The following is a 26,467-nucleotide window of genomic DNA, read 5'->3' on the forward strand; positions in this document are numbered from 1 at the left end:
AGAAAGATATATTTGAAGCTGCATTTATTGTCATCTTCATTATTTCTTCATAACACAACTCCCCTCTTCTAATTATTAGAGTATTTACTTCTTTGATTTCCAAGATATATGCAACTTAGTAAACATTGGCCTGTGAAGTCTGTGTTTGATAGCAATCTTCAAAGATAAAACTGATGGGCATCTTCGGAGGAAACACACAGCCATTATAGTCATGTTGTCACGACTATCAAGTTTGACAGGACCCACTGAGAACACCCTGGCGCCTGGCACGATTTCAGGCTCATGAACAGGAAGGATGTACCCTTCTTGTCCACAGGGAATTAGAAAGGCAAGCCCTTTTCATTTGATTCAGGAAAACCACAAAGGCTAACAATTTGGGATTTTTCACAGATATGCAGGCCCCTGTAGTCAAAAAGCAGATGCTATCTTCAGACTCAACTGGGCTACTTACCTTGCAAGCACAGAAAACATTATAGTAGCTAGCTTTGATGGCAGAGGAAGTGGTTACCAAGGAGATAAGATCATGCACGCAATCAACAGAAGATTGGGAACATTTGAAGTTGAAGATCAAATTGAAGCAACCAGGTGAGTGACTAGGAGGTGAATTCAGAGGCTATTTAATTCCCCACCCCCCATTTATATTTTAAAGTTGTGAAGTATAAAGAATTTCAAGTGTCCTTGGAAGAACCATTCATCCTTGGAATGGATTTTTAGTGAAAATATTATGTTTAGACTTAGAAAGGGAATTGATATGTGTGCTACCATCTTCTAGTAATAGGGACTCACAATTCATCAAACACATGGACAAAACAGAGATAAATGTGCCTCTGAGTAAACATCTAACTAAACAAGCAAGCCACCCCTGTAGTCAAGGAAAAATAGAGGAGATTGGTGTACATTTATGTCAGAGTAGGATGACAGCCGTGAAGTCTTAGGGGTGGTTCCTACATTCTGCTGAGTGAGAGTTCCTCCCCCAATTTGGGCAAGTTGTGGAATATGACCGCTGTCACTCAGTAATAAGGGATTCTTTAAGGATGAATCACATCAGTTGTGAGACTATAAATAGATGTGGTCTGACTTAAGAAAGATTTTAATCTTAATTGGTGGTTATCCTGGAGTGCAAATGTAACATGCAGCATTTTGCCTGCCTTATCCTGGAAGCTACAGCAACCCTGAGAGATGAGTGTTCAGACCTTACACTTCAGATATAGAAATGGAGGCTCTTAGTTTAGATAATTTGCCAAGACTGGTCAGGTCTTGAATCTGGGTTTCCCTTCAACTTACTTTCAGTTGCATTTAACTGGTAAATGGGGAATGTAGTCTTTGAGGTTCCATAACCAACTGCAGAGATGTCTGGAAAGCATAATAAATTAGCAATTTTAAATAGTGTTGTGAAATCAGAAACAAGGAAATGGAAGAAAAAAAAGTTGTGAATGATTAAATGGATGGAAGAAAATGCCTTTTAAAAAATAAACGACGAACAAGGAGAAAAGATGACAATTTATTAAGTAATCCTAAATCTGTTAAATCAAAGTTAATGATTAGCTATTTTCCTTCAAAAGTGAAAAATAAATAAATAAAAGATTTAGATAAGAGCATAAGTTGTTTTCAAGAGTGAGGCTTTGATATTTTACAAATTCATTTTTATTTATCCAGATTGGTCCTCTGTGAGAAAGGGCATGGCTTCCAGGGCCTCTCAAGACTAAATTGATAGAATTGTGTTATCCCCAATATACAACTCTGTTTAAAAAGTAATGAGTTAGTTGCTTTTCAGCAACTCAGAGGAACTATGTACAACAACACAGATGAATCTCACAGACTGTTGAGTGAAAGAAGCCAGGAACGAAAGTATATATCCTATATCCACAATCGAATTTATATTGGTACAAATTCAGGTAAAATTTTTCTGGGATTCAATGAAAGAACTTTTTTCTTTTCAAAGAGAAAAATGACCCAGAGGCTTCTGGATGATAGTATTGCCCCATTTTTTGGTTTAAGGTATGCTCACTCTGTAAAGGCTTATGAGCTTGTACACTTGTGATTTGGTACACATTTCTGTATATATGTGTTCTAAGTTTAAAACGTTTACATGGAGAAGATGAGTTGAAAACTGCTTACATTGAATTTTTTCTAATATTGCTTAACTCAGGGCAGTCTAAGACGTATACTGTCAATTGAAAACAAAGGTTCTTAAGGTCACATATAGGTCAGTGTGAGGGTCCCCCACCTCCCTCGATACTGCCAAGAGCCCCATTTGCTAGATTTTTTTTTAAGTAAACCAATTGCCTTTTGATGTAAGGCTAAGACTAAAAAATAGATGCAAAGAATATTTTTCTCCTTTCTTTACCTGGATTCCAACCACACAATTTAGTGACAAAAAGGCATCTTAATCCTTCAAGGAAGAATTGCCTCATATTTCATAGTGTTGAGTTAACTAATCAACACCCATCATAAGATGGGATGTATTTAGAGAATGGTGTTTAAGTTCTCAGGTAGGGGGCCCAGAGATATTTCTCAGCCCTGCACAGATGTTCTCCATGCTCCCACGCTTCCCTATTGCAGGGGCAGCCTCTCTCAAACTGAAAAACATCTGGAGAGGTTTAAATTCAATTATGTAAAAAAAGTGCATCTGGGCTGCAAATTTTTATATACAGCTGTGAAAAAAACAGCCAGGATTTGTTTTCTGTGAATCATACAGACACAGACATACACACACACACAGACATAATTTTTATGGACTCCAAAACAAGTAAACCTTGTTCATCTAGGTCTTAAGTTAAAAATGATAGACATTGATCTCAGGTGTTTATTTGATTGCTGGTAGCAATTAATCTTAATTTCTAAGAGAATGAAATAGGGAACAAATGGCAGGGTTTCACATTTGTGCAGTTACCTTCGTTTTCTATACATAGTGTGATACTAATTCGTGGACTTCTTCCATGCATTTTAGACAGTTTTCAAAAATGGGATTTGTGGATGACAAACGGATTGCAATTTGGGGCTGGGTGAGTACTTTGGCTGATGTGTTCCTTAGTGAATATAATCCAAAACAGGATAATTTACTTTTGTTTGTACATATTTGGAGGTGTAAATCACAACCATCAGGTCCATCTAAGAAGGTCCAAATGTCTTAGATTTCTGGGCAATGAGTCCCCCCCAGGCTTACACTTTTGTTTATTACCATGGGGAAAGGAGGTGAGCAAGTAAGAAGAGGAACCAAGAAAGAGGGATAAAGAGAAGGAAAGATGGGGGGCGGGAGGGAAGGAGAGACACTTTTTTTCTCAGGAGTCCAGAAAAGTAAAAACTTAGAGTTTATTGCCTTTTTGTTTTGTTTTGTTTAACATTTTTTTTTGTTTTTGTCATTTTGTTTTTAATTGGTACTACTCAGCAAAATGTCAATACTTTCCCTCTTACACCTACCAAGAAAAGGGACCAAGGCTCTGAACAGTAGTCTTTAGATACTGCCCAATTAAGGCCAATTTAAGCCTCCTCTGTCATGCTTTCTATCTCGAAAGAGGCACAGTATATAAAGATGTGAGAAATGTGGAAACTGCGACTTGCTTACCATATGTCCTTAATTCCTTTACCTCCATAAAAATAACTGTTTCCATTTCTTAGTCATACGGAGGGTATGTAACCTCAATGGTGCTGGGAGCAGGAAGTGGTGTGTTCAAGTGTGGAATAGCTGTGGCGCCTGTTTCCAAGTGGGAGTACTATGGTAGGTGATGGCCCTCAGGTACAGAGATGCTGAGTGCGAACCTTCACGTCTCAATGCCAAAGCCATTCATTTTTTAGTTTCCCTGTTTCTACAGTGAAGAAGCTGATTCTTCTTAGATGTACTTTATGGATACCTGTAATAAAACAGTCTCACTTCTTCTGCTGTTGGGAAAGGCTGGATGGTATTAAATGCTACCTATATATTTAGTTAGCAACCAATTCTGTTTCCTAAATGTCTTATCAAGAAATTATGTTTTCCACATTTTAAAACATTCCCAGTGCTACAGTTCTTCAGATACACTTCCTTACCTTTATTCTACTCTGACTTTGGGGCTTCACCTATTACAAGAATATGAGAAGTATTTCTTTCCCTTCAGGTTAAGGTTGAATATAAAGTAGGATTTTGGGTGGAAAGAAGAGACTTTGGCAGGAGAACTCCTGGGGGCTTTGTTTCCACTAAGTAGGTGAAAGCCACTTTAGAATATTCTTTTCACCACTGAGAAAGTATTGTTCTATCACACACATGTAAGGCTATGATTCCCAAGGGGAAGGGGGCAGCAGTGGAGCTCTAGGTAGTGGGGAAGAGCCAGAGGTGGTGAAAAGAATTATTTTCCTGTATCTCTTCTGACCCCCATCTCAAGTCATTTGTGCAGTATAATGAAAGAATCATTGATAACGAATATGCTTCTGAAATATTTTATGCCCTAATGTATGGTAGTATATGGTAATACCAAAGCTATGGAAAACTCTAAAGTCAAGAGAAGCCAGTGTGTAAAAGATACATCATTGTCTTTCTATTGAAAAAAATTGGAGAACATGGTTGGCATTGGTCCTTACACAATAGATTTGTTTTCATATAATACTTTCCTGCTTGATACTAATTGTTCTGTATGACGGCTTATTTCTGGAGACCTCTGGTGGTCAGTAAAATAATAGAAACAATCTTCATGAATTTGGAAATACAGAATGGTAAGAAGAGTTCATTAAATGTATACGGACCAATCTAACAGGAACTTTCTAGAATTCTTACATGTGTGAAAATTTGAACAATATTACTCAAAAATCAAATGGAAGGAGTGCATAAATGGTATGGCAAGACATACTTCTAAAAGTTTACACTGACATTAGTGAAAGTGAAAGATGCCTAGTCATGTCTGATTCTTTGCGATCCCCATATACAGTCTATGGAATTCTCCAGGCCAGAATACTGGAGTTGGTAGTCTTTTCCTTCTCCAAGGGATCTTCCCAACACAGGGATTGAACCCACATCTCTTGCATTGCAGGCAGATTCTTTACCAACTGAGCTATCAGTGAAGCCCCACATTAAGCCCCGACATTAAGCACTTTTTAAACAGTATTTTAAAAATTTTAGATCTTCTTACACAAGAAAACCTGGTTAGCATAATAAGAAAGGGCTATTATGTTCTAGAACAAGAAGAATTGTGCCTGTTTGGGGGAAAAATTACTTTGCCCTTAAAAGCTATTCCTACTCCCCCACCCCATTAAATGTACATCCCAAGTTATTTATATTTAAAGTTAAAAGATGAACATTTTTGGAAAGTTATATTTTAAAGTGTGCTTTAAAATATTATATTTCCTATATTAGTGTCCTCTAGATATGTACAATTGCATATAGTCTTTATTCACTTTAATCAAAATGATAAAATAATAAAAACTCATTGTGGAGGAAAATATTTTGATTTTCATAGAAAGGGCCTGAGCAATATATATCAGTTCAGTTCAGTTCAGTCACTCACTCGTGTCCGACTCTTTGTGACCCCATGAATTGCAGCACGCCAGGCCTCCCTGTCCTGGAACAGCTAATACTAGTTATCAATGCCAGTCCTTCAAAAAGGGTTAGAATGTTGCTTAATTTTATTGTTTTGATGATCGTTCTTCTAAATAATTAAATTTGTATTGAAATACTGGTACAATTCCAGTGATATTCATCCCATTAATCTATATAGCACAATGGAAACATATTATACTTATTTACTTACTGTAACCTGGTCTTTTTTCAAAAAGTTATTTCACATTTTTAAAGTTATATTGGAATTCAGCAACAATACATTTTCTCACTGATATTTTAAGAAATATACATATATGTGTACATATAGCTATATGTATATATATGTCTCTCTCCACAAAATGAGAGAAAACAGATGTTTAACTTGCCTTATGATGGAGTAGCTGAGCCAGTATGGTGTTGTACTTCAAATAATGATAACTGAATTTTTTCCTTTCAGTCTGTCCCTCCCCCACCTAAAAAACTATGTTTCAAGTGAGCAATTAGTAATTGAAAATTATGAGGAGTTTCCAGCAGGAAAGAAAATATCCTAAAGTAGGGTATATACATATGTCAGGAGCAAGAAATTCAAGACAATTTAGACATTAAATGACTTGCTAATCAAGATCTTTAAGGGAGTCAGATCTTTAATGTAGTGTCCTTGTCATTGAGCATTTCACATTTGACTTTTCTGCAGGTGGGTTATTGATTGGGTTTTAGATCACCCTGTTTTGATCTCCCTCTGTCCTCCAGGGAAGGGATAATGGGAATTGGTTACAAGGCTGAGTATGGAAAGACAGGAGTCTGGATGCATCAACAAGCCAGGCAGAAACAATCTGAAGGAGATACTTCTGATGGTATAACACTGTAGACCTTTGCACAAGTTAAGACATAAAGTAACCCAGTAAAAGAGGATAAAGCTTTTATTGTATGAGTTAAGTTTTTTTCTTTTCTCCATCACAGACTCCGTGTACACAGAACGTTACATGGGTCTTCCAACTCCAGAAGACAACCTTGACTCTTACAGGGTGAGCAATGTGAACTAGATCGATTTTATAACCTATTTATAAGTGGTATAAGAACATTTCTAAGTGCATCTATTCTAGAAAATATATATCTTTTATTTCCAACAAAATTCTTGTTAAAAAATAACACAGGTGGTTTAGAGTTACTCCAGTAGCTTCCCCTACTATATTCTGCATAATTACAGCCTTTATCGTATGCTATATAGGTCACAATATGCATTCGTTTGGAAATACAAAGCAACACCAGATAATTACTTTAATTATAAAAAAATTTCCGTTTAGAAAACATGTCAAATTCAACATATTCCTTTAGAGCCCAGAAGACACTCTAAGTCTTTAACCACATATTAAAATTTCTTATGGTATTATCATAATTAAGATGTATGTACAAGCCTATAATTTTCTTATTCTTAGACAAATGTGTACATTTTTTTTTCATACAAGATTTGAGTAAAGCAGGTGTCCTATAGGTGCAGGAGGGTAATACTCTGAAAAGCTCTTGAACCCAAATTACTGAATAGCATCCATCAGGCTGGTTGCGGGCTTGGAAGAGCCAGTGGGCAGGTTACTGCGCAAATGGGCTATAGCATCTGAAATGGGGCCTGGGTGCAGGTATCACTGGCAGCCTGCGTGCTAGTGTGGGTGCCACTGCAGGGCCAGGGCACTCTCTTTGGTAGCACATTTGCTTCAGCTGGAATGTCAGCCTCAGTACTAGGGACCCTTCAGGGCATTGCACCATTCTCCAAAACTTCCAGATTTTGTCATGTAAGTTGGAAACCCCTAAATGTACAGATGGCTGGGTCAGTCGTCCGATGTTTACATTCTTCAGAGGATATTCAAAACTCTTCCCAGGACAGTGAATTAAAAAGAAAAACAATAACCCGTATAATTTAAGAGCACAATTTCTTCTCATCTGTGCCACAGCTCTCAGTGCTTGGGCTTTGTATTCATACATTGGTCTAAGCCATATTTGTACATTTTTGTAAGATGTCATCATTATTAGGGGTTCTGAAGCCATTTGATCAAAGCCCAATAAAATGCAAATACAGTTTCCAGCTTTGCTAGTTTAGTTCTACACCTTCCTTTCAGCTTTATTCAGCAAGGCTTGTGTGGGGTGTGCCAGAGAGGGGTATGAGACACAGTTGTGTCTGAGTGTGTGTTTTCATCTCTGTTTACCAGTCAAAGTAGAAAAGTAAGAACTGTATAAAATAGATAGCTAATGAGAACCTACTATGTAGCGCAGGGAACTCTACGTAATGCTCTGCTGTGACCTAAATGGGAAGGAAATCCAGAAAAAGAGGAGATATGTAAACGCATAGCTGATTCACTTTGCTGTACAGCAGAAAATAACACAACATGATAAAGTAACTATACTGCAATACTTTAAAAAAAAAGAGAGAGAGAAAAGTAACAGCTTATGAGATGGGATGTATGAATCACCTTCTACTACAAAGCAGTCCCGTAGTCAGGTTGTCCTTATGTCTTCTGATTGTCCCACGTGATACTTTGGACTCAGTTTTTCCCATTCTTTCTCCTCCACATCCAATCAGCTGCTTTAGACATCCTTTCCCTGCTTCATGATCACATTGCTGATGCCACGTGACCACCACCTTTCATAGCCATAATCTCACTGCTCATTCCTTAGCTGGCGTCCCTACACGCCAGGCTGTATCACACACTGAAGTAGGAGCTTAACCTACACTCACAGCACTGTCACGGACTTTTCCCGTGGACTCAACTAAGTCCAGCTCTTATTCTTTAACCAGGTGTTCAATACCTTTCTTACAGCGGCCCTGGAATGTCATTTTTCCCCTTCCACCTCCATCTATTAGGTGGAGAAGGAAATGGCAACCCAGTCCAGGATTCTTGCCTGAAGAATTTCATGGACAGAGGAGCCTGGCCGGCTATAGTGCGTGGGATCACAGGGCGCTGGACTCGACTGCAGGACTGTCACTCACTCCATCTGTTAGGACACTGCTCTCCTGGGGGACTAGCATCCTCTCTTTTGACTCAATGATGTTTTCCTTGTATATCTCTCAATCTTCAATTTATTGTTCTTGGGTTCATAGTTATTTTGTACTCCTTTTCCCCCCTCTGTTTTATTATTAGTCATTCAAAGCTTTCCTCAATATTGTATTCTTTGGATCACCCAGTATAAAATAGAAACCTTAAAATGTTTTTTGATTTGATTTTAAAACTTCTTGAGTGGAAACATTGTTATAAAAACTATACATCTCCATCATCTCTCTCAATTTACAGCTCTAATTTTCTTGTCAGTGACCCAAACAGGATGCTTACACCTGAAAGCATCCCTCCTGTGGTGCACCATATTTGGGCCATGGCTAAAAGTCTTTCTCAAACACTCTCAAAGTACTAAAAAAAAAAAAAAAATCCCCAAACATCAGAGGTGTACTGCCCAGGACCCTCATCCTGACTCTAGATCCTAGTGGATGATGAGTCAAAGTTAGTTTTAAAAAGCCCGTCTTGAAAGTCTTTGAACCTCGAAGGACAGGGTGAAGTCCAAACCTTGATATCCAAGCAAGTCCATGGCACCTCCAAAAAACATCAACCAACAGGGTGTTTCCTCTTCATTCAGTCCTCGCCCTAGAGGATAAATAGTTTTAATCTGCCCTGTCAGCCTCTATCTTTTTCCAGATTTTCCTAGAGGCTCCTGATTCCCATCCCCATCCCCCTCTTCTCCAACTCTTGCCCCCCCCCCCCCCCCACTGAGGTGGCCATCTTCCTCTCTCCTCTTAGGTGTTCTCCGCGTGAGGTAGTCATGTAAATAGAAGTCACTTCCCACTGCCGATGGCAACACACGCGCGCTGGGAGCACAAAGTCACTGTCTCGCTTTGCTGCACAGATGGCTCCCGAGGACTGTTTAATCCTTCCACGCCAGGAGTCGGGTTTTCTTGGCACAAAATTCTCTGCTGGCAATGGACACATTAAAACTGCCAGTACCAGGGCGCTAAAGGTTCCCAATGTGTTGCTCAGAGGAATTATTTGGGTGGGCGATAGCTAAGGTGGGCAGGAGAAAGTGAGGTAAATGTATTCTGTGTACTGTTTCTGCCCCGTAAGTTGCCTCCTCAGAAAGTGGAGAACTGAATCTGAGTACCTATATTTGGTGCACAGCAGGCTTTAGAATAAAGCTGCCCTCCTTTGTTTTTTAAATGAGTCTGTGCTTTTGTCTCTGGCAGGAATATATTCAACGATTCTATTTTCCTCTAAGGCCCCAGCTGCCCCTCTGGACCCCCAGCTTCTTTTTCTTTTCTTTCCCAGGTTGTTTTTATTTCCTCCCTTTCTCTCTCCTCCTCTCCTTCCCTCCTCCTACCCTCTTGGAAAAAAACAAAGGAGACAATTCCTTACAGGCTTTCCCTGTTCTCTGTCTTCCCGTGGGGCAGGAGAAATATTTTGAAAGAGTCCTGTATAGGATAGCCTGTTGACTTTCTTCAGTACATCCAGGATAGGAATGACCAAAGTGTGTAACAAGCAAGGTCTTGATCTTTGTACACCTTTTCAACTATAGAATCATTTATCTGTAACCAGAATTATAGCCTTTGGAAGAGAATATAATTTTTGATGAAACTCAGATGAGGAGAGGATTCATTATTAGGCCATTAATGACCCAGACTTGGAAGAATGTAGAGAAGCACACCAACAGAAGGACCTTTTGTGAAATAAAGGTTGTGCTTACTGTTTAGGAAAGGAACTTGAAGGAACCGTTTGTATATGTAAATGGAACAAGTGGGGATGTCATGTAGAGCTGTTCAGCTTGAGCACTGCTAGAGGCCAGTCAGCTCCATTCACTAAGGCATGCACCTCTGGGGCTGCATTCAACCAGAAGGAGTGCCTTTGTTTATTGTTACAAAGCCACCATATAGATTATGGGACCCTGGGACTAAGGCTTGGACCCAATGCTGTGACATAAGCAGTGATCCATAAGACCCTTTTTGTAGATAATCACCCACCTACTGCCAAGTGGCAAGATAGAAGCACTTTTAAAGAATACCAGGGACTTAAAAGAGAAGGCAATGGCACCCCACTCCAGTGTTCTTGCCTGGAGAATCCCAGGGACGGGGGAGCCTGGTGGGCTGCCATCTATGGGGTCACACAGAGTTGGACACAACTGAAGCGACAGCAGCAGCAGCAGCAGCAAAGAAGAAGAAGACATTCATGCCCACAAAACTCCAAGGAGCTGGTCCCAGAAGCTCTAAGCAGGCAGGCAAAGTAGAGGGATGACAGTGAAGCTAATAGGGCAGTGAAACTCTGTGGAAACAATTTTTTTTCCTGCTGAAAGTCTCAGTCAGAGTCTCAGTCCATAGCCAACAGAAATGGCAATAGATTTGAGCAAAAGAATCAGATAGACAACAAGACAACCCTCAGCCCCAATGTGTGCTCGACTCTGCAACCCATGGACTGTAACCCACCAGGCTCCTCTGTCCATGGGATGTCCCAGGCAAGAATACTGGAGTTTTGGAGTGGATTGCCATTTCATACTCCAGGGGATCTTCTCAACCCAGGGATAGAACCCTCGTCTCTTGTGTCTCCTACATTGGTGGGTGGATTCTTTACCCCTGCGCCACCTGGGAAGCATCACCCCCAGTAGCAATAAGCAAATAGCAACCATGGCCCCACCTTGAGGAGTGGGTTCCTAACAGTGATGAATAGTTTCTACATGGCCAATTACAGTTTCTACAAGGCCAAGCAAATCTGTAAAAAATCATTAACATGGTAGACTTTCATTCACCTATTTGAGGTGCCTGGTGTTTTAGTCGTTCAGAAGTTGGTGACCTTGTTGGTGAGACAAAGTATGGAGACAAAATTTTTGAAGAGAAATAAAAGAAAGTAGTAATAAAGCATGAACGTGAGCATGGCAGAGTGCCCAATATATATGGAAAAGATTGGTGATTTCCAGATTGTGACTGTGGAGCCCCAGCATGCCTTCCGAGCATGTAGTGGGGAAGGGAAGTAGCTGAGAAGCTGGGATTTCACCTCCCCCCCCCCACCCACTCCTCTCAACCAAGGGGGGACTCAGTTTCATTTATTTCATTCATTTTTTTATTCACTCATTAAGTGCTTCTCTGACCAGATGGGCTTCCCTGGTGGTTCAAATGGTAGAGAGTCTGTCTACAGTGCAGGAGGCCCAGGTTCAATCCCTGGGCCTGGAAGATCCCCTATGGAAGGGAATGGCTACCAACTCCAGTTTTCTTGCCTGGCGAATTCCATGGGGAGGAGCCTGGTGGGCTACAGCCCGTGGGGTTGCAGAATCAGACACGACTGAGTCCTTCGCACTTCACTGTTCTAAGCTCTTTACATGGATGATTAGGTCCAGTTCTCCCTCAAATTCCCTGAGATAAGTGTTCTAATTATCTCCATTTTATTGACCCAGAAACTGAGGTGCAGGAATGTTATATAAGATGTAGCTACTGGGGTAGGAAAGGGAGAGGGCACTGATCTGGAGCCAGTCAAGGAAGATTCCGGGAGTTACAGAGGAAGAGCATAGGTGCTTTCCATAGGCTGCCTGAGGGGTGAGGCAGAGGAGCAGAGTAGAGGAATGGTAGGCAGAGCTGTTTTCCGGGGATTCGTGAAGCAGATTGGGTGAACCGAGGGATAACACAGAGCAGGGCTGTGGGAAGAGCAGGCCAAATGGTGGCTAATAAGGCAGGATGGGAGGCTGGGGAGGGAACGGATTCACAGAGAGCAGCATCAGATCAAGGGCAAGAGAAATGAGGCCCAAGTCCTGAGCCTCATTGCCAAGAGAAGAGGGCAGCCTGGAACACACAGAAGGGACTGATTTAACTTGTAGAGGAGATTTATTTTGCATTTTGCTCAGAGTTTGATAGGCTTTTGGCAAGTGTGCGAAACAGTCATAGATTTGGCAGTCTTCTGCTAGCAGATTTGAAACGTTCAATCCTTAAGAAGTGCTGCATCGTTAGGTTATGCAAAACAGGGTGCAATTTTGTAAATATGCCATCTTGTACTGATTTGACATTTGTTCTATTATCCCAGAATATGCCAAAGGGAGAGAGACCTTCAGATTTCAGCCAAACCTTAACTTGTTTGTTGAGTGCTGATAAAATGTTGACTGCTGTGTGATCTTTAAAGAAGCCAGTGTTGCTGGGTGAGGCCTGAGGTAGGGCCCCCTGTCGGCGAATAGGGACTGTTTCCTTTGGTACAGTTGTTTGATTGATGTTAACTAGTAAAACATCTGATGTGCTGGGTTGAATTAATTTTTTCTTAGAATTTTTTTGTGGCCTCTGTTGTGGCATGAACGGTGCTTCCTTAAATAGCTTCATTTAATATTATTTATGAGGCTTTGACGGCAAGTGGGAGAATGCGCAGGGCAAGTCAGCAAACTGAGGGTGCTATCTCACTGAAGTAATGGGTTGTCCGTTAGACCAGTGGCTGCTCTTTCTACCAGATAACAATGAGTTATTTGGCTGTGAAGTAAAGGGATATTAAAATATGATGTTAAGAGGTGAGGACTTTTGAGTTTGACCTGTGCTCAAATTCTGTTTCCACCATCTAGTCACTTGAAGAGGTTACTAAATCCCTGTGAACTGCTGGTTCCTCATCTGGATGATGGGGACAATCAGACCTGTTATTGAAAGGATTAAACGAAGACACCTGAGCCTGCCATGAAGTAAGCTTTCAAAAACATGGCAGCTGCCACCATTATCCTTGGGAAGCAAATTGTCCTTCTGGTTCCTGGATGGCACAAGGGGTAGCTTAAAAATTGTTAGACCTTCTGTTTCTCACAGTACTTCCCCACTCTTATCAGCTCTCTCTTTTATTTCAAAAATACAAAGATTTATTTGTTGGAAGGTAACTGAAGAACCAGCATGATCCAACGAGCAGCTACAGATGGTTCTTCTTGGGGCTTGAAGGAAAAGCTCCTCGCAGAGATGCTAAGGATCGGCACTGCCACTGGTCCACTCCTTCCCACTTTGCTTTGCCAGGCTGTTGCTGGCAGCGGGGCTCTCCGGAAGTTTCTAGCCTCGGGAGAGTGCCAACTGCACCACCATTGCATCCCTGCCCATTTATCACTCTAAGCTTCCTTTTTAGGAGCTGGTGACAGACTATTCGGCTTCTAACTTAGTCATCCATTTCCTTTTTTATTTCTGTTTCCATCGATAGGCAAGTGGGGATTATCCTATTTTGGTGGGTTGAATTAGCACAATTAAATTATTTCTGGTCATTAATTCTCCTTTAAATTGGTGCCTGCATTTCTTTCACTGGCTTTGACTGCTGCCCTTCACTGGTTAAAGTGTGCCATACAGCGGGCTGTCAGGAGTCTCTCTTCGGAGAAGCCAGGATGCTCAGTCTGGTAGGGAAGGATCTGTGGTTCTGCAGGCAGGGGGACACAGCTGCATCTTTCCCAGGGGGGGCAGGGAAATGTTCTCAGCAGCCTGAGAGCCTTGAAATGGGTGTGTGCCTGAGGCTGCCTGGCTCCCACGCACTGAGAGGTCCCTCTTGATGCATCTCCCAGCGAGCAGGGGGACGTGCACATTGGAAATGACACTCTTATCTTGTGGTTGCAGGGGAAGCCTTTGTTTTATTTTTCGCTTGCTGCATTAAAGTATTTGTCTTTCTCTCTTTGTAGTGTAATATTGTTAATGTAAAACAATTTGCATCATGACACTTTTATCACAGTTTTCGTCTTTTTCTCAGTATGTTGCGTTTCTCACCATGTCTAGTTCATCACAGCTACAGTGTGTACATCACAACATTTATCTTAGGCTCAGGGTTTTACTTGTTTATAAAAATTGTCTTCTTTCAGCCTGTATTCACTCCATTTAAGAAAAAAAAAGGCAGCCAGAAACTGTTTTGGTCCAAACTCCAGTAGTTATCACATTCCTTGCTAACTGTCCTGCGTATTTATATGTCTCCTAACTATTACTCTATGTTTCAATGACATTTCTCAGTTTTATGGCTCAGGGAGGTTGTGAAGTAGCTTTTGCTCTTCACTCTGCCAAGCAAGGAAGCCCTGGGAGGCTTTTAGAGGTGGGAGGCGGGGGGAGGTGACAGCTGTATATTCGGGTCAGGTCTAGGTGTTAAAGGTGACTGTCCTTGGCAAGTGAAGAACTTGCTTCTTGGGAGAAACAAGGTGACGGCAACAACTGCGCAGGCGCAGGAGGACGGACTCGGGGGCCCGGGCCTGGGGCTCCCTCCGACTGTCAGTGTTCACTGTCCGTGTGTCCGCCCCAGCCTCTGCTGTCGCCAGGTTTGAATCCTACACTGGCCTTTTTTGGTAGATTGATTTTGACCCTTTCCTCTCTCCGGGTCAGAACATCGCTCAAGGTTCTATTGCTGCGATTGGCGCTGCATGAGCCACACAGCCCCAAAATGCCTCATGAATCTCGCAGGGCCGTGCAAGCGTGCTCGCTTCCAATGAATGCTCTCTTCCGATGAATTCTAAGAAGGCCATGAGCACGCAGGCGCAAAGAACACCCAGTGTGTCTGTTTACTGCAAATCCCAGGACAGTTCAGTAACAATTTCTTTCCTCCTGTATTTTTGCTGGAAGATCACATCATAAGTAGCTTGGAACTTTACTGGAGACTCAGTGCAGCTTAGGAGGTAAAAGAGGTTCTACCGTCAGACTTTTGTCCAGCTCAGATTTCCTACTGTAACCTGGTGCACTTGATTGTCTTCATGTAGAAGTGGGATTGCTATTAATAGACCTATCTCGTAGGAACGTCATTAAATAGAGCAGGTGCTTTGATAAATCCTTTAAGATGCTTAGCAGAGTGACTGGCACAGAGTACACAGTACATGTCAGCTGTTATTACTAATGGCATTGTGTATGGATTGAAAGTGGGCAAAGCATAGTTCGGTAAATTTCAGAATGAGAATATTTTATTTCCCTTCCCCTAGCTGTTCTCACTTGTCTCTGCAAAATTAGGATGGAATATAGTCAACAGTACAATATAAGTGGTTACCTTTCTTTCATTTATCCCTTTAATTGATATTTAGCACTGTATTAAAAGCTCAGAATAATGAACAATATAGACAAATTCCTTTTCTCATGGAGTTTATTGTTTAGTTGGGTATATAACAAACAAATATTGACTGACAATGAGTAAATGAATGGATAGAAGAATGGATGGAGTAACATTGGAATGGATGAACAGAGGAATGGATGGATGAGTTCATCTGGGACATCTCACCAGATAACACATTTCCCTAAAAGTAAAGTAAAATAAGAGTGTGACTTTTAATGAGTCCTAGATGTTTCTCCTGAAAGTTTGTGGGTAAATTCTCAATTGGGTCAGAAATGGCATATGGTCAGGACGAGTGGGACCCAGCCTGCACAGAGTAAGAGGGCCTTTGCTCTGTTTTCCGGGACAAGATCACTTTGTCAACGCAAACATGTTGGGTGACTTTGTCCTGAAAGCTGTAGACAGAATGTCTTTTTTCCAGAAACTCTGTTAACAGCATCCGGACATCAGTGTCAGTAATTTAACCTTAAAAAAAGCCACGTCTCTTGATTCCTATTTCAGTGACAGTAAGAGGAGTTAATCTTCTTCCCATTTCAAACAAAAAGGTGCTCAGCAGCCTGTCTCCTGGTGCACAGTTCACTGATATTGAAGCCGGGGCTAGAATACAAACACTCGGACTATAGCCCCATCCTCTTCCTGCCAGACCTTCAGGGTTCCCATCCTGATGTTAGCTACAAAGGTATCTGTAGAACATAAACCTTGCCTCTCATGAAGTTGACTTGATTCACCAAGATGCTGCAGGACAAGTTGACTGATTTGAAATCTCTCGGGAGGCTAATGGCCCTTCCTCTGCCCAACTCATAATGAGACAACAAAAGTAGGCTCCAGCTCACCCCTTCCCAAAGTCACTACAATGTCTGTGACATTTTTACCTTCATCCCAACTCTGCAAGCATCTCCAAATTAAGACCGGATGACTAGTTCCATACTTTCAAAAAGTTTTCATTCGAGACCCCAGCCTCATTTTAGAAGTCCTTCCTAAGGTTATGAAGCAGCCTTCAAAAAGCTGACCTCCCAATTTTTTTCTCCTAATTACCTGGCTTGGTCCAATAGTGACATTTTCCTCAAGACAGAACGAGGCAGACAACCAGCCATTGATGATTTTCTAAGGCCATATTTGATCTTTGTCACCCCTCTACCCTCCCATATGTTACATTTGCCTAGGTTTCAAACATCTGTTTCAAAAAAGGTAATGCCTGCTTCTCATTCAGAGCCTAGCAATGTGGACCAAAGTTCATATGACATATTGCAGAGTATGTTTAGTTGCAAATGCTATGTACAGGCTCTTTGAAATGTAGCATGTATGGTACCATGTGACACATGGTTGCCATGGCAATACACTTTTTGGCTGAACTACAGCATAAGCCCATGGAACATACATTGCTAATATGAGACTCTGCCCTGTGCTAATGCATAGGACCCAGCCAATCTGGGATCTGGGACTCGAGGGGCTTTGCATGCAGCCTGGGTGGCAGGTGCCCTCTTCTGCATGTGCAGGGAAGATGTGGCATTCTCCCTTTCCAGTCCTTCTCCCAAGCACAGGGCATGCTGTGCATTCTGCCTTGCATGGAGACAGCATTTGCTTGAATATCGGTTTGCTATATTTTGTATCAAAGGGGGCCCCAGCTGAAAACATTTTATTTTGTAAACTGAAGTGAAAAATCAGTTTATGGCAGATCTTTTTTTGAATAATGACATTCTTTTTCCCAATTCCAGAATTCAACAGTCATGAGCAGAGCTGAAAATTTTAAACAAGTTGAGTACCTCCTTATTCATGGAACAGCAGATGGTGAGTTTCAGTTAATTAGACTTTTTAGTATCACAGACAGGTTTGCAATTTCACTACTGACAAAACAAAAGCATGAGGGGCAAGACTGTTACATTTACTTCAATAAAACAGTGTTGCTTTCCACAACTCACTTGTCTTGGGATAAATGGGATGCTGAGTCCTAGAACTTCAGACAGTCCCCTTTCTTCTTGTGCCTTTTCCTACCAGAAAAGTGGAGCAGCTATTAACTTTCTGTTTCCTTTCTCTCCCTGCAGATAACGTTCACTTTCAGCAGTCAGCTCAGATCTCCAAAGCCCTGGTGGATGCTGGAGTGGATTTCCAGTCAATGGTATATAGCAAAGCTTCCTGCAAGGGGAAGGAACTTCCTGGTGGGGTCTCTCACGATTACTTCTCTCATCAAGGTCCCAGGAGAAAGGGACAAAAGCAAAAAAGAGTCTTATTTTTCCAGTAAGAAGTTGAAGAAGTGATATACTTGAGCCAGAAACACAGTCACGTTCAATATCAGTTAGGGGTTGAAAAGCACAATATCGCATATCTTGTGAGTATCAGATCCCTAGTCTTGTGATTGCTCTTCTAGCCCTATGATTGTCCCATCTCTCCCTAATTTGACACAAAAGTAATCACTTACCCAGTGAAAAGTATGGCAAAGTAATTCTAAAGTGAAAGCAGCATGATAATCGCTCAGCTCAAATATGAAAATCCATCTCTAGTACGTGTTACTAGCCCTTCTAACAAAGGTAGGGTATAGGGTATAATAATCAGCAAGTTTCAGTTTTTGCAATTTCCACGTTATCTTTTATTGAGCAACTACAGGTAATAAACAATTAAGCTGGGTTTATAAAGTCAGAAATGGCTAGAGAGTTGTTGTTGCCTGTTCAGAGGATGTTTCTAGGTATTAAACAAAATTCATTTTATGCCCTAGATCTTTTCTGATTAAGAGAAAGAAAAAGATTATATGTGTGTGTTGCACTAAATATTTTTGTGTTAAATGCTTTCTTGTCTGTATTAGCTTTAATAGCCTGCTTCCCCTCACTTTCTTTTAACATACACACTTTGCTCTGTGCTCAGTTCAAGCAGTACCTACTGTATTTAAAAGCGGGACAGTCATTTGATACCAGAAAACATGGCATATATTTTCGGGGTTAGATTCTTATGAGGTTGTGGTGTATATTTCCACTGTTCAAAGAAAAGACATGATACTTTAAGCAATTTTTGAAAGTTAATTTATGTCTCCAAGATATATGTTTTGCTAGCAGTGACTTCCCACTTGTTTAACATGGTGGAATGAGTTGATAAATTTTTGCCTCAAGTCATCAACTCTTCCTAAATAAATGTCAGACATACAGATAAGAAATTCCAGTGAAAAATCTTACATGTTTGAAAATAATACATTTGATTTTTGACTTCACTTATGCTAAACATATATATGGAATACAGAAGTAGATTTTCCTAGTTCCTTAGTGATATACATTAGGAAAAATTGCTTTTTAAAAACCTTTAACAGTTTTTTTTTACTGCAGTGGAGGAGAAACTTAACAGTTGATAACACTTAATTAAAGTGGGCTTTATGGGATAAACATTCCATCCTATGCATGATGAGTTTCTAAGTGTCCTTTGAGTCAAATTTGAAAAATGGACTTAGATATTTTCGTGTAATACACATATCCTTAAAGCAGTGTGCAGTGAAGTCAAACTCATGGTGAGTTGTCTTAGCACATACCACGGACAATCGGAGACTCCTGCAAGACACAGCTACATGCCTTGGGAAAGCTCTGGGCAGGGGGAGGGGAGATAAGAAAACCTGTTTGATCATGTTTCAGTTTACAAACTGATTGAGGAGTTAAAACATTGTGTGTTATTTCATGTATGCTCTTGAGAATTCATTTGGATTAAAAAAAAAAGGCAACTGACTTCCTAATTCTGATCTCTCTCTTGTGTCTCTGCAGTGGTATACAGATGAAGACCACGGGATCGCCAGCAACACAGCACACCAACACATATACACCCACATGAGCCATTTCCTAAAACAATGTTTCTCTCTACTTTAGCATCTCAAAACGGCATGCCATTTAAAGCTTGTGAAAAGCTACTTTTGCTCTCATTATCTCAAAACTGCACTGTCAGGATGATGCCTTAAAAAAACACACACACACACACTCAAATCAAGAAATGTAAGTTTACCTTGTTCCCAAGTTTCATATCTATAACCTGAAGTAGGGACTTCTGTCTTTGCAACAGACTTACCTTATGGAAATTTCAGTCTGGTTTTCTTTTTATTATTATTTAAAATAATTTCCATATCAGTTGGTGAAACAACACCTAAGAACTGTTTTTATGGGAGCTTTGCAGAGGTTCCCTGAGCAGCATTATTTTCTAACTGAACTAGTGCAAATTTTGTTCTCTTCTTTGAAGGAATGACAGGATGTGGGCAGTGATGTCACTGAGGCAGGGGTAAGAAAAGAGGGGTTAGGGAGAGAAGCTGGCAGAGCAAGGCTGTGAACCCCAGTCCAAGCCTGCTGACCCAACCAGGCTACTGTCAGCTCCTCCGAGAAGAGCTGTTCACAGCCAGACTGGCACAGTTTTCTGAGAAAGACCATTCAAACAGTCTCAGGAAATCATATATGCAAAGCACTGACTTCTGAGTAAAACCACAGCAGTTGAATAGACTCCAAAGAAATGAGAGGGAAACTGCCAACAATGCAAGGCCCCCAGGTGCCAGTTATGGCTATAGGTGCTACAAAAACACAGAAAGGGTGATGGGAAAGCATTGTAAATGTGCTTTTAAAATACTGATGTTTCCTAGTGAGAGAAGCAGCTTGGAAGGGAGATGTGAACACATCAGCTTGCCCTGTTAAGATATGAAAATATTTGTATTGCAAATCCTAACTTGAAGGAATCTTTGCATCAGTTTTTCTTACTTCATTTCTTTGAGCATCTAATTAAAAAGAATATTTTAACTTTCTTGGACTTGTTTTTAAAAATTGAAAATAAGCTACAAATGTATATAATATGATTCCCATTCTATATACTGTGGAATATCTCCTGGTCAGTAATAAATATGCCTTCATTTTTTCAGAGGTGTTTTGTGTCTTGAATCAGACCTAAACTGTATTGGCATATGGACATGCTTACCCAGAAAGGCTCTTGTTTATTTTGCTTGTTATCCCAAACTGCCTTGTAAACATGGAGAAGGTTCAGCTTTTGTAAGAAACAGATACAAAGAAATGTGCTAAATTAAGCAGTTCATAGGGTTTTAATCTAATATCTCTCTATATATAATTTCTGTTATCATACTTATATATAAGCTTTTAAAAAGTCAACTTAAAGTAATTTTGGTTATTTATGTAGCATCTAATTTATACTTTCATTCCAGGGAACTATGATGAGGCACATAATATCAAAAATATCATCTTGATAGCCCAGATGGCTTATTGGAAGTTTAAAAAAGTCAACAACTTAAGTGTTTAACTAATTATTTTTGGTTGACATAACTATATTAATGAAACCATAGATTTAAGATGCTGAATTTAGTCTAGCAAAGTCTCGATAAATGAGAACACATAATATTTTTGTTCAATTATTTGTAAAATGGCCTCATTTTTAACAATTGATTTTATAAACTCAAACATAGTTAGAAAAAGTTGTCCCAGACAGGATGAGCTACAGCACAAAAATCTAAATAGAAGAATTAGAAAAAAATTTATCAGTTCAATATGAGACTGGTGAGTCTTGTATAGGAATGGACAGAAGATTCTGAAATTGTTTCAACTGTATTTTCAGAAAATGGAATTGAGTGGTTTCTTCTTAATTAAGTCTCATATATTATTCATTCATTTGGAACCATAAGTCTACCCTCAAACCTATAGGGTTCTTGTCATAATTCTAATAATAGGGTTCATTCATCATGAGTAGTGAGACCAATCTTTGTAGAGTTCTGTATCCAGAAACAGAAATCATAGGTTACATGTTCACATCCCGGACTGAATTTAGTAATCAGAAAAGCAAAGTAAGTAGAAATTCTCCTTTTATGTTAATTGAAACTGGATATAGTACAATATCAGATATTGTTTAGATACTAATAAGATCATTTTACAACCGTATATATTGTATACTATTAGATGCTATAAAGATATTAAGACCATTGCATAATATCTGATAGTGTACAAGTATTGAATATCAAAACTCTATGAATTTATTGTTTCTTTAGTTTCAAAACATGCTCCATGTTTTCTATGGAGCCCAGAGATAATTTTAAAAATCCCAGCACATATTTTTCACATAATGAGAGTTACAAATGGTGATAATGTGCTTGAAGTTAAAGTAAATTTCATCTGACCCTCATAAGACAGTTTTACTCTCCAGTAAAATTTTTGGATGAGTTTTTTGGGAAAGGAAGTTAAATTGACAATTAAGAGACAGACAATCTGAGGGTATATTTGTAACACGCAGAACTAGTCATGCCAGTAAGATATGCAGACTTGCTTGCCTTTGACTGTTGCAGCCTCCACAGGTACCTGGATGATAAGATGCCTTCATAAGCAACCTGTTAGACCACAACAGCACCCAGGAACGTACATCCCAAAGAAAGGAGGAAATGGTCACATCTCTTCTATGGATACAGTGTTTCTTCTTAAAGTTTTGACCAAGATTTTTAGAAAATCACTTTTTAAAATTATTTTTGAACTTTTTTTTTGTTGGAAACCCTGCTAAAAATGATTACACACCTTCAAACTTTCTTAAATAACCAGCATAGACCATAATTCGGTGCATTCTGATGACTCTAGTCCACCACCATGAAGCTCAGTGATCACATCAGGCTATATGTCATTCTGAGTATTTCTTATCTGCAGGTGGTCACTAAGGCTACCAGTTTCACCACTTGGCATTTGTTGCTTTTGCTCTAAGTTGATGTGAGAATAGTTCATGAAACTATTACATTTGTACAATATTTAAGATCGAATAAATGGAAAAAAAATCAGTCAACCCTAAAGGAAATCAACCCTGATTATTCATTGGAAGGACTGATGCTGAAGTTGAAGCTCCAGTATTTTGGCCACCTGATGCAAAGAGCCAACTCACTGGAAAAGACCCTGATGCTGGAAAAGATGGAGGGCAGGAGGAGAAGGGGGCGACAGAGGATGAGATGGTTGGATGGCATCACCGACTCAATGCACATGGGTTTGAGCAAACTCAGAGAGATAATGAAGGACAGGGAAGCCTGGTGTGCTGCAGTCCATGGGGTCACAAAGAGTCGGACACGACTGAGCGAATGAACAACAACAAATGAAAAAAAAAAAAAAAAGAATGGGTTTCTTCAGAGTAAAGTAAGAGAGTCTTGTGGTTCCAATTTTGTGACGGTTCTTTCAGCAGTGTCCGAGAGCATTTTTATATACATCCTGAAAGATTTGGAGTGTGTATTCAGAATATGTCTGAGGGATACAGACGGTTGAGAGTGAGAGATGAATGTGAGTAGTAAAGGATAACGTCACTACCAGTAGGAAAAGCTCAGAGCACGGTATTAATAAGACCAATGTCATGCTCAGAGAAGTGTACCATCTTTCTGAATATCACCTTTCTGTGACAGGATTAATATTTAAACTCAAAACTTTGAATTCATAAAAAGAAAGGTAATTTTCTTACTGCTAAATTGACAGTGGTTTTTCTGGAATTAATCTCCAGTAAACTCAATCAAAATTCTTATTCCAAACAATCTTTCATCTGAAGAGTCACCCCAAATTGGTCAGATTATTTAAAATGCATGTATAATGAAAAGTGTGACTTAATGAAAACTCTAGTTATTCCAATAAGTTTTGCCCGTGCATGGCAGGGTTATGCCGACTTACGGTGCTTAACTCACCCCTGGTCATAGGGTTACTGGGTTTTCTACAGCATCCTCGGACCTTATTTGTTGAACTTTCTGGCAGATGTGCATGGTCTCTTGTGTGAGTCCTCTAAACCCTCTGTAGGGCTGTGTGTCCCATTCTGTGTTAAGTGTGTTCCTTTTCATACTCAAGAGACCCGAGTTTGATCCCTGGGTCAGAAAGATCCCCTGGAGTAAGAAATGGCACCCCACTCCAGTGTTCTTGCCTGGAGAGTTCCATGGGCAGAGGAGCCAGGCGGGCTACAGTCCATGGGGCCGCAAAGAGCCAGATATGACTGAGCGGCTGAGCACATCCAAAGTCATAATACTAGTGACTTGTGAGGAAAAAAGTATTTTCATTGAGTAGGTTTGGTTTCGAGTGTTAATCGCAGAAAGATGAGTGACAAGGAAAATGTAACGTGGAGAAGAAATATTATTCAACCCGGTGCTGGTTGCATGAACCTGAATGACTGTCCGGTTAAGGAGGAAGGCGGTCACATCGCGCCTCCTGCTGGGCGGTCAGTGCACTCCAGTCTAGGCTAGACAGATTCGCATTACAGTCTCAGCAGGGACACTCACAGTGAGGAACATTTTAAAGAGCATTATTCAGCCTCTTTGAAGCCCAGCTACTTAATTTGAAAGAGACACCAGAATGCCTACCTTCCATAGCAATCGCCTTGTTGTGAAGGTTTATGCACTATGCCTGGTTTGATGATTTCATGGTTTACACCAGTTTTCCCCATAGGTGTCTAGTGTCCGCAGGTGTAGGGCACATGAAGTTTCTCAATGAGCATTTGCTTTTCTTCCAGTGCTGCCATGTCAGTGAGAATCCTTTATGGAGCTTTAATCATTCTTAATAAACGAAGAAGCCACATCTTCTGATGTATTTTACTTACGATTCTGTCTACAGCCTTTGCTGGCTGAATAAATAGCAAAGCACAGGAGGAGCTAGGTTCTAGAGAACTGCTAAGAAGGGATAAAACACTTCTTACCTTTAGGGAGCTTATAAGCAAATGGAAGAAATCCATAATTCTACACACACCAGAAGGTAAAAATACATAAATCCAAAGCTAAGCCTATGGGAAGAGTGGATGAGGAATGTGGGATCAAAAGGTAAGCAGTGCGGATCTGGACTCACATGAGCCTGCCCCTGGCTGAATTTTGTTTCACACTTAGATTTTTTTAAATTGTCTCAGGATTACTGTTGATACCATGTTTTTCTGAACATTAAAAAAAAAATACAACCCCAAACACATTATATAAAGGAATACTCTATGTGAAAGTATGTATCATGAAGTTCTTGGGCCTGGAGTTGCTTATTAAGTACTTACAGTATATGCTTCAGCCTGTTTGGCTTCAATCATAATACAAGTTTATAGACCACTGATAGAGTTTGGTTTGAGTCTCTGAGGATTCACTTTTTCCCCATTATGTTTCCGATCATGCTGCCAGACTAATCTTTCCTAAAATGCATGCCTCTTCATTACTCAAAACTCTTAATGGATAAAGTTGAAATATCCTAATATAGAACTTAACAACATTTATAATGTCTCCAACTTGTGTTCCTACCTTTTCATAGGGGTCCCCACTAGTCTCCTAACATTCCACCATATTGGGCTGTCTGCTGAGTCCCAAAAATCCTATATTATCAAGTATGTCAGGCTTCTGAATTACCGTATATATTTACTTTTTAATTTTATTGTTTTCAATACTGACATGTTTGAGAATCACTGCAGTTCTTGGAGTAGGTTTCTTTCCCCATTACCATCCTAATTCATATTTTACCTCATATAACATTTTCTTCAAAGTTTGCCATACTCAAAATTCCATCCTTGAGTTATTCATTGCTTTTATTGTACAACCAACTCTGTACACATCACATCATGTTAAAGCTATGTGTCTACCTTGCCCTTAGAAGAAAGGATCACAGTCCTATTTTCAAAGTTCCAGCACAGAAAGTAGTGGCTAATACACCAATAGAAACTGTAATGAAGTGACAGTTGTGTCCATGAGCTACAATTTTCTAAGGAAAACTCCCAAGGATCTCTCTAAAAGTATTTTGAGTAATCCTTGAACATTGGGGTTTCTTCAAGGGGGCTGATTACAAGTAGCCTTTCAAAGTAGATATTAGTGAATCATCATATTACCCAAATTACTCTCATAAATTTTTCAAATGGTTATAATCTCATTTCATTGTATGAATATGTGAGAGATATATACAGGAAAATTTGGAGAGCATTCTTGCAATGATAGTAAAATAGTCCTTCATCTAAGAGCAAACAGGCTAAAGTTAAATAGAAACAGAGGTAGATTGGTGGAAAAAAAAAGAAAAAAACTGAGTCACACATTTAAGAGCCAAGAAAAGTCCTGAAAGATCTAGGGATTGTCTTTAAATACAAGTTGCTAGTGAATCATCACTGGAGAGTTTCCATCATGCTAACCTACAAGGAGATACTCAAATTTTATTTAGGAGAAAACTTCCCAATATTGAAGGCTGTTAAGTGATAGCAGTTACAAAGTCAATTCATAAGTCAAGAAAAAACTACTAACCAGTACATTAGAGTCCTGAACGCAGTTACCTCCATAACGTATTGCCAGATCACTACAAAAGAACAGTGACACCATCTGAACTACTGTAAAAAATGAGGATGAAAGTTTTAAGAAATGCTTTTCCCAAGAGGGTTAAAAACAGAAGTCTAAAGAGTTTCAATGATGGGAAACCATACTAATGATCTTGGAAGATTTTACTAGTAATGAGTACAATGCCATTTGTATCTAAGTCACTGCTTTCTGGGAAAATGAAGAGGTACATCCTAATATAGCTCTCGTCATAGTTTGTTCATGAAGTTCAAATTGTTTCAATACTCTTGAAACATCTACACCACCAAGTTTTCTTAACATCATTACTTGTGTCTAAATTTAAATATTATGTTCAAAATGTTCTACATTGATTTACTGATTAACACTAATGAAAAAAAGACAAGACACTTTGCATCACAATTTAAAATGTGCAAGGAAATTAGTTAGGATAAATATTTATTTCCACATAACATGTCTTAGTTGTGAAAAACACAATATCCTAGTCACATTTACACATTACTTAAACTTTGCAATAAATTACATTCAAGATATTCAATAATTTTGACCAGGAATCTGAAATTAGGAGGAAATATATAACACTATGCTTTTCTTATATTTTATATGATTTCAAAATATTAAGATTAACATAGGGATAGCATTAAAATTCACACAAGAACAAAATGACTATAAAAGTACTCAGAAATACAGAAT

The 26,467-nt window shown here is 39.7% G+C and overlaps 1 protein-coding gene across 1 annotated transcript in view; it reads left to right on the forward strand.

Moving 5' to 3' along the window:
• The window catches only part of DPP4 (dipeptidyl peptidase 4), an 80,713-nt gene extending 60,349 nt beyond the window's left edge, over nucleotides 1–20,364 (forward strand). The window contains exons 20-26 of the mRNA XM_068969445.1: nucleotides 391–585; nucleotides 2,951–3,005; nucleotides 3,619–3,718; nucleotides 6,467–6,531; nucleotides 17,244–17,316; nucleotides 17,571–17,644; nucleotides 19,263–20,364. Of these exons, the coding sequence (XP_068825546.1) occupies nucleotides 391–585; nucleotides 2,951–3,005; nucleotides 3,619–3,718; nucleotides 6,467–6,531; nucleotides 17,244–17,316; nucleotides 17,571–17,644; nucleotides 19,263–19,364 (664 nt within the window). The 3' untranslated portion in view covers nucleotides 19,365–20,364. The remainder of the gene's footprint in view (nucleotides 1–390; nucleotides 586–2,950; nucleotides 3,006–3,618; nucleotides 3,719–6,466; nucleotides 6,532–17,243; nucleotides 17,317–17,570; nucleotides 17,645–19,262) is intronic.
• Nucleotides 20,365–26,467: the final 6,103 nt, after the last annotated feature.

Source organism: Capricornis sumatraensis, chromosome 3 (genome assembly GCF_032405125.1).
Source record: "Capricornis sumatraensis isolate serow.1 chromosome 3, serow.2, whole genome shotgun sequence".
Taxonomy (NCBI): Eukaryota; Metazoa; Chordata; class Mammalia; order Artiodactyla; family Bovidae; genus Capricornis; species Capricornis sumatraensis.